An 8155-nucleotide genomic window follows, 5' to 3' on the forward strand; every position below is an offset into this window, starting at 1 on the left:
AAACACAAGTAATGAAGGAAGGGGAAGCTGGAAAAAACTCATAATTTATTGTGTGCGGTCAGTGAGACGTCTCCTCCAGGTGCTCCCACTTCGCCAGTGAGAAACACACTCTGGAGTTCCAGTCAGGCTGCAAATAACAGTGTGTGTGTGTGTGTGTGTGTGCGTGTGTGTATACATGCATGTGTGTGTGTGCGGTGTGTGTGTGTGTGGTGGTACGGGGTGGCGTGTGTGTGTGTGTGTGTGTGTGTGCGTGTGTGTGTGTGTGTGTGTGTGAGTGTGTGTGTGTCTGTGTGTGTGTGGTGGTGTGTGTGCGTGTGTGTGTGTGTGAGAGTGTGTGAGTGTGTGTGTGTGCGCGTGTGTGTGTGAGAGTGTGTGTGTGTGTGAGAGTGTGTGTGCGCGTGTGTGTGTATACATGTATGTGTGTGTGTGTGTGTGTGTGTGTGCGCGTGTGTGCGCGTGTGTGTGTATACATGCATGTGTGTGTGTGTGGGAGCTACCAATTGGCTTTGTATCGCAAAACCACTTTCCCAGTTGAATTCAGAACTGTGCTGCCAAACCTTCTCCAAAATCATTTTCGCTCCAAACTGTGAATATATTGCTCGAAAAGAAAAACTTAGGTTAACCTTCTCAATTACAGCGCTTAAAGTGACGAGCCTTGGGGGTTGAGACGAGTGATATATGGCTTCAGCGTTCTTTCCCCCTTTTAATGTTTTGTTTGATACACGTTTCACATGTTCCTTACGGAACATTTGTGTGTCTGAAGTGAATGTGAATTGGGGGCTATAAAAGACAATTAAAACTAATCAAAGGCTGAAGGGGCCCTGGAACTCCTGAGTGGCTCAGGTGACTCAGTAAAGCTGCAACAGTGAACGTTACTGCATCTGTGTTTTTGAACCAGTCGAAAGAGGTCTCCACAGCAAAGACGATTGTCTAGCTTAAAAACTGCAGGAGATATGCCCAGAAAGGAAGGAATAAATACATAAATAAATAAAGAATTCTCTTCAGCTGCAGTTCTCCTTGCTATGTGGGTTACACAGAGGTGACTCAAAGGGAGTTCAACTAGAAATTCCGAATTGGGGAAAAGTTTTGACAGGCTTAGAAAAAGCTATTGGTTAAAACAGGGTGCTTGGGGTCTCACTCCTAGTGGGTCCAAATCAAAGCAGTTCACTATACAGTTAACACATGGTTTCTTGGGTCTAAATTGGTTGCTGATATTAAGGTGAAAACAAAATCCAACAGATCCTGCTTCTGCTCAGGAGCAGGGGGTTGGGAGCACTAATCTATAGAGCTTTCCCTGTCTCAGAACTCTGTCCTAACTCTCCTCTCTCTCTCTCTGTGCTCCCCCTGTTTGTGCCTCTTTGTCTGTGTGCCCATGCAGGCAGCAGCCACAGATTCCCATCACCACCAGCGGGGGCGTGGTCTACCCCGGCGCCATCGCCATGGCTACCGCCACGCCCTCTCCGCAGATGACGTCAGACTGCTCCAGCGCCTCGGCCAGCCCGGAGCCCGCCATCCCCGTCATCCAGAGCACCTACGGCCTGAAGCTGGAGCCGGGGGCCATGGTGAGCGGCGACCCCGTCAACGGCGACGACGACATGGACATGTACGAGGACTTCGAGGACGAGCCCAAATCGGACTACAGCAGCGACACCGAGACCAGGGAGCCTGTTAGCGCCAACTGAGTCCGCCCTACGACCCTGATACCCCCCCCCCCCCCCAACGCCCCCCACGGCCAAACCCAGCAACACGTCCACAGATTCATACCGGAGAGAACCAGAGTGAGAGAGGGAGAGGGGGAGAGAGAAAGAGACGGAAGAACGAAATAACAAAGGCAAAGAAGAATAATAATGAAAGGAAAAAAACGACAATTGAAGAGCAAAGCTCCCTTTCTGAACATGTACTCCATCCGAGCCTGCATGCACATGTGGCTCACCCACATTCAGCTGTTGGTCTTAAGCGTTTCTTTAAGTGTGAAGCAGTATGTTTGTTTTAAGTTTTCCCATTTCATTTTCTCTGTTTTTTTTTTTGTTTTTTTGTTCATGGACATTTTGACACAGATTTTTTTTTTTGTCTGTTCAACTTTGGATGTCAGGACTTGAAATTTAACATTTAATATGAATCCATAGCTCTCACAGTCTTACATTTTTTGTTCTTATGAATATATTCATATATATTTTCTTTTGAATGCTTTTATTAGCTTAATTTACTGTTTTGATTGGGTAATATATTCTCACTCAGGTATGCTGTGCCAGCCAACAGCTTGTGAATGTGTTTTTAACCTGAACTATTTAAGAAAAAATACAGAGAGAGAAAAAAGTATTCTGAAATTTCATAAAGATAAAACACAGAAACCAGTCCACCAGTGCGCTAACACGCACAAAGAGAATGCATTAGACTCCCTGATTATTATTATTATTATTATTATTATTATTATTATTAAGTAGTTTTTTGTATTTTCCAGCATTAAATCAAGATGTGCCAAACTTTTCATAACCTTCCATCACATACATCTTAAAATGTGTAAGTCTTAAAGCAGGCACTGCGAGAGTCTTAGACAATCTTAACGACACAACGTAAGGAAGAAGCAGCTCCCTTTCACAGTCCTCGGTAAAGTGCTCAGGAATGTGGATGCAGACGCAGTCACATTTTTTCCTTGCTTTTCTTTGGGGGGGGGGGGGGGGGGGCGGTGGTCGCTGTAGTGCTGCACCACTCCAGCCCGTCTGTATGTGCCACAGAGCCCAGCAGTGCTCTGGGAGAGACCGATACAGTGATCATCCGCCCAGCCGTCCCTACGCTGCCTTCTCAGTCCAGTCTCACCCGCTGAGGTCTTAACGGCGGCGATTGTGATGAGCCCAGAATGCCGAGGGGCCAAACGCGTTCCGGTCTGCCCAGCTGGAAAGAGCGGGAAAAGGCAGCTTTGGTGGCGTTACAGTCGCTGGTCGCCGCGGTACGGCGTGGGGCGAGCGCGCTCCTTTTAAACGCTTGTGCCTCTTCAGCGGGACGTGACGTTTTAAATTCCTTTACCTTACGGGAGACTTTCCTCCTCGCAGCCGAGTCTGTGTGGAAACTGTAAATCTTAATCAACTTCTGAGTCTTAAAGCTACGCTCTCCTTAAGTCTTAAGAGAAACTCGTTTTGTCCAAATAGAACAGGCAGCTAAGTTTCCCCGGAGAAAAACAGGTGAACACCCAGAGGTCACTGCACATGCGGTACCACCAGCAGCCAGGACAGCATCACTCATTTTTACAACAAACAGTCCTTAAGGGTAGTTCAGTGTCATCTGTTGTGTTCACGAGAAATACAATGTTTGTTACATTAAGTCTTAACTTTAACCTAAGTTTAAACTAAGATCGATTCTGACCCACTCGGCAACAACATAGCTTCCATCAACTTCTTCTGTTTTATCCTGGAGAAATAATATACGCGTTAGATTAGTTCCGTTCCACCGGGTCAACGTGCTGTAAGACCGCATTATTCATTAATATTAACGTGGGGGGTAATAAATAGCTTATCTCAGCATTAAACCCACATCCCTGCCGAACAGGCCTGAAGGAGCGGTGTCCCTCTTTATCTCCTGAAGGGCACAAGGCCCCTTCCTCTGCGGCTTTTCCCTGGACCAGCCGACCAGCAGAGGTGATCAGCGGTCAAGGCGGTCAGCAGCGAGGTGGTCAGCGCTCAAGGCTGTGCGATTTGGCATTGGGGCGCTTTGCCCCCCCCCCCGCCCCACCTGTGTAGCTGGGCCAGTCCAACACTTCCATCCCCGTCCAGCCCCCACATCCGCCCCCGTGCCCACGGCAACCCCTGCCCCAAGGGGCAGCCATCTGCTTTGGAGGGGCAGGAGAGATGGGGCTCTCCCCGGCACGCTGTCTCATTGTGCCCTCCCTCCGATGGGCCTCGGCTGGGCCCAGGCCTGGCCGGGCCAGCGAGATGCCGGCGAGCAGATGGAACAAGTACATCAAGCTGTGGGGGATTATTAAAATGACGGAGGAGTGGGTATCAGCTCAAATACGCCATTATTAATGTATGAATCCCCTTATTTTCCCTACGCCCTTGAACAGCCGCCCCCCCACCCCCACCCCCACCCCGTCCCCCACCCCCCCCAGGAAACAGAGTGATTAGGAGATGTGTTTACCTGCCACGGCTGGCACTGATGATCACTGTATGATTTCCTGCATTTAAAAAAAATGGCACTGACGGCTTTCTCTATTCTCTTTCCTTTGTTTTCTAGTTTCCACTCGCTTAGAGCTTGTCAATCAAATTTTTTGAAACATACCCCACCCTTGCAAACAGGATAATCAGTTCCATCTCAATTCCATTTCCATGTTTTAATTTTTTTTTCTTTTCCGGGAAATGATTATGATTTGTTTTACTCTTTAAAACAAACTGAATTTTCTCCCGCTGTACACAGGCCAACAGTTCTAGGTGTGGTAGGTTGTGTTTATTCCGTTTGCTGGTCGATAGGTACGTGATTTGTCTGCTCTTAATGGCCATGCCAGGATGGAGGTTTGAGGAAAAAACGGCCGTTCGCGGGACTGAAACTTGATTGCGCTTGTATTACAAACAAACAATAAACAAACAAACAAAACAAAAAAAAAATAAGAAAAAAGTTAAACTCTCACAGAGACATTGTTTGATAAGTGTTATAAGCACTGGATATAAATGGTATTTTTTATCAATTCTGACTAATGTGAAGCTGTTGTATGAGAGCGAGCGAGAGAGCGAGAGAGAAAAAAACGGCATGAACAAAGTCACCAGTTTGGACTCATGTGGGCTTGTCTCACGGTTGCCAGATTTTGACTTGGTTTTTTTCTGTCTAGTTATTTTGTTTATTTATGCAAAAAAAAAAAAACATGTTATGAATGGACACTTTGTTTTAGCTCCACTGCTACCAGAGGGAAACTGTTCAGAACACCCGCCTAAAGGCTAACATAGCTGGTCAACTGAGATACACCGGACTCCAGAAATGCATTTTTATTGGTCAAGTATGTTTGTGTTGTATGTTGTATTTGAAGCTATATAGTGCATATAGACATTTTATTGTATTTATTAGCCAGTGGTGGCTCTAAAAAGTGTCAATACAGCATAATTAAAGGACAATCAGAAAATAAAGAAGAAAAACAGTGAGAACTGAACCCGATTTGGAGCTGAAAACAAAGTTTCTTTTTTTGGTTTTGCATTTTTCTTCTAGAATTTACCATCTCATTGTAGAATTTTTTTGAAATTGTAAATATAACATAGGAAAATAGAATTCTATTTTTGTTCATGAATACTTAGTGAAGTATAAGTTATGTATTTGACTGTTTTTTTTTCTTTTTTTTACATCAGTGTATGTTGGTCTGTGTTATAGAAAAAAAACTGACAAGTCACTGTACCTCATGTAGATGCTGAATTTAGAAATATGATGACAGAGAGCAGTATTGGACCTGTAGCTGAGATGGCTGGGCACCTCACTTGTTTGTGTTTCAATAACATATCTTACACTTTTTCAGCAAACAGTAGTCATTTACTGGCGTAAGACAATATTAGAGTCCAACTGATGTACTCTACCAGACTCTTGCTAATGCAAGTGAAAGGTATAGCATTTTATTCAGTGCAATTCTGCAGCAATGCAATGACTCTTTCACCATTATGCTTAAAGAGTGTTTGATCTTTCATTGCATTGGCTGGTGTACAAAACAAGCACTTAATGATTCAATTTTAAATCCATCTGTCTGTCTATCCATCCATCGATCCTATCTATCTACCTATGTAAACTTAACACACATTCATTGTGTTGTGTTTTAACTGAGAACACATTGATAAATGACTTGATCTCATTTACTAAAATGGTCCAGTTGCATTTCAAGCCACAATGAAAACACCTTTGGTAGCTGTAAAATTGTGCCAAATTTGGAAAAATTGGACGGAACTATAGATAACAGAAATACAAAATTACATTTAGATTCTGGAGGTGCATTATTATTAATAGTATTATTATCATTACAGAAACTGAGTGGGTAACTCTTTCTCTAAACAGGCATCTTATTGAAAACACAAGTGAGGTTCTTGTTAAGCTTAGGTTATAGGGGACGTGCAAATATTTATTAGTTTGTGTGCTGCACATTGCAGAAATTTAGTGTGCATTCCCTGTCTGTCTGGTTTTGCTTTTCCTATTTGGCTTATTTTTAAAGAATTTTAATGTTTAATAAGTTAGCCCACCCAGTTTATTGACAAGCTTAGTCTGCTTTGCATTTCTGTGAACACACGAGCAGTCTTTGCCGTGTAATATCAAGGTAGATACAGAAGACAAGCCCGTGAGCTCTTACTACATAACTTATAATACTGTAACTATTTTCTTTTTCCTAACATTGGAATTTATGGTGTACATTGTGTGATTGGTCCGATTGTTTTCTGTGTTAATTTAATCAGCACAATTCACTGACATGCTGGACTGATATGCTAGCTGCTGTTCACAAGCATCAATTTTGCTGTTGGGAGGGCAACCCCCCCCCTCCCCGCCCACCCTGCCCCCTGCTGTTGTATCAATGGTACTTTACTTTCTTTTTTGATTGTTATGTTATTCAAGCGTGTGGCTCCTCTGTCAACGTAGGGCTGCTGGGGTTTTTTTTTTTTTCCAGTCTGCTTGCAGGCTCCTACAAGCAAGTTCTCTTTGTAGAAATACTTCTCTCAGCAGGGCAGTATGCCCATGGCAGATATCGTAGGGCGTTACTAGAGATAATAAAATAGTGTCTGTTGCTGCTTTGAAGAAAAAAAAAAAGTTTTACGTCTGAAAATGTAAATAGTTTATCAGAATATCTTGTACAGTCCAGTGTAAAGTTTTTAATTGAACTTAAAAGGTTGCCATCACATTTGTGTTCACATTCTTTTTACAGTACAAAAAGACAGCTATTTGCTAAGGTTATTATTGTTTAAAAAACAAGAGAAAAAAGGGTACTAAAAAAACTTTGTATTTTTTTTTTTTGTTTTTTGCTTCGCTTCAAAATGTAAACCAGCAGAGTCATTGGTTTCCATGTGCAGTATTGATGTGAGCTATAAAAAACTAAAGGTAAAATCATTTTACAGTGGTACACGCAGAGACCAGTCTTCTCTGTTTTTTGGTAGTATTAATAAATCAAAGACGATACACTGGTTGACTGACAAAACCTGATGTATTTAGGCACCTTAGTCATATGTACAAATCCTTTGGTATTTTCCCCCCACAGGAATGATATGTATATGTTATTTTTTTGGCATATTGTAATGTAGCATCATTCGTTGGTGTACCTAATCAGTAACATGGTGGAGGTAGGGGGCAGGTGTGGGGAGGGTTTGTGTGGCTGCCTGTTTAAGCTCATTTACCTCAAGTTTCCTCCTTTTCCTACAAAGAAAAACACAGAACGACAAACAACAAACAACAGAATTGTCTCACCATCACTCCATCTTTTGTACTGCTGTTGACACTTACAAAATTAAAGAGAAATTTTGTTTTAAGGTGTTGGTGGTTGTTTGTTCCTGCACATTGTTAGCAAAAGTCATGTGTGTAAGTGTGATTTGAATAAATCAATAAAATCAATACAAGACTGTGGTTTGGATTCAATCAACATTTGTCCTTAAGTTGGACTCTCAAATGTAAGTTTGTATTTTCTTTTTCCTTATAAATAAAGTTTGGTGAGTTCGACAAAGGGAATTTAAAAACATTTGTTTGCATTGACAAAAAGTAACACTTGTATTTGTTTGTGAGTTAAAATTTAGGACAAAGGATGATTGAATCCAGGCCTAGGAGGCATTAAGGCAGTCTCTTGCCACCTTGAACATGTTACAGTAACTTTTTGTATAGTAGTTTGTAATCCTGCCACTTTACATTTTTGACCAAGGAATATTAGTGTAGATTTAAACCCTGTGAAGCTGAATGTGATTGAATTGCATACATTTGGAGAGAGTGCCATCAGGAGTCTGGCAGACTCGAACTAGCAGAGAAATGCAATCTTAAATTTTTTGTGCCTGGCAAACATGAGCATTGCATGCAAAATGGCAGACCTGGTGGAATATTAACTTGAGACACTGACTTATTATACACCTCCTACTCGGCTACTCTCATATGTGACACTGTCAGAATAATGTTAACAATAAAGTAACTGCTCATATAATTAATTCCCCTGACACAGTAAATATTTCTA

General features: G+C 42.4%; 1 protein-coding gene across 31 annotated transcripts in view; it reads left to right on the top strand.

The window, feature by feature from the left end:
• LOC135255600 (transcription factor SOX-6-like) overlaps positions 1–7469 on the top strand; it is a 200877-nt gene extending 193408 nt beyond the window's left edge. For 30 of the 31 annotated variants that reach the window (XM_064336985.1, XM_064336984.1, XM_064336994.1 and 27 more), the window contains one exon: positions 1379–7469. In XM_064336985.1, the coding sequence (XP_064193055.1) occupies positions 1379–1682 (304 nt within the window). In that variant the 3' untranslated portion in view covers positions 1683–7469. The remainder of the gene's footprint in view (positions 1–1378) is intronic. The other variant, XM_064337013.1, reaches the window with a different exon arrangement.
• The last annotated feature ends 686 nt before the right edge of the window (positions 7470–8155 follow it).

Source organism: Anguilla rostrata, chromosome 5 (assembly GCF_018555375.3).
Source record: "Anguilla rostrata isolate EN2019 chromosome 5, ASM1855537v3, whole genome shotgun sequence".
NCBI lineage: Eukaryota > Metazoa > Chordata > Actinopteri > Anguilliformes > Anguillidae > Anguilla > Anguilla rostrata.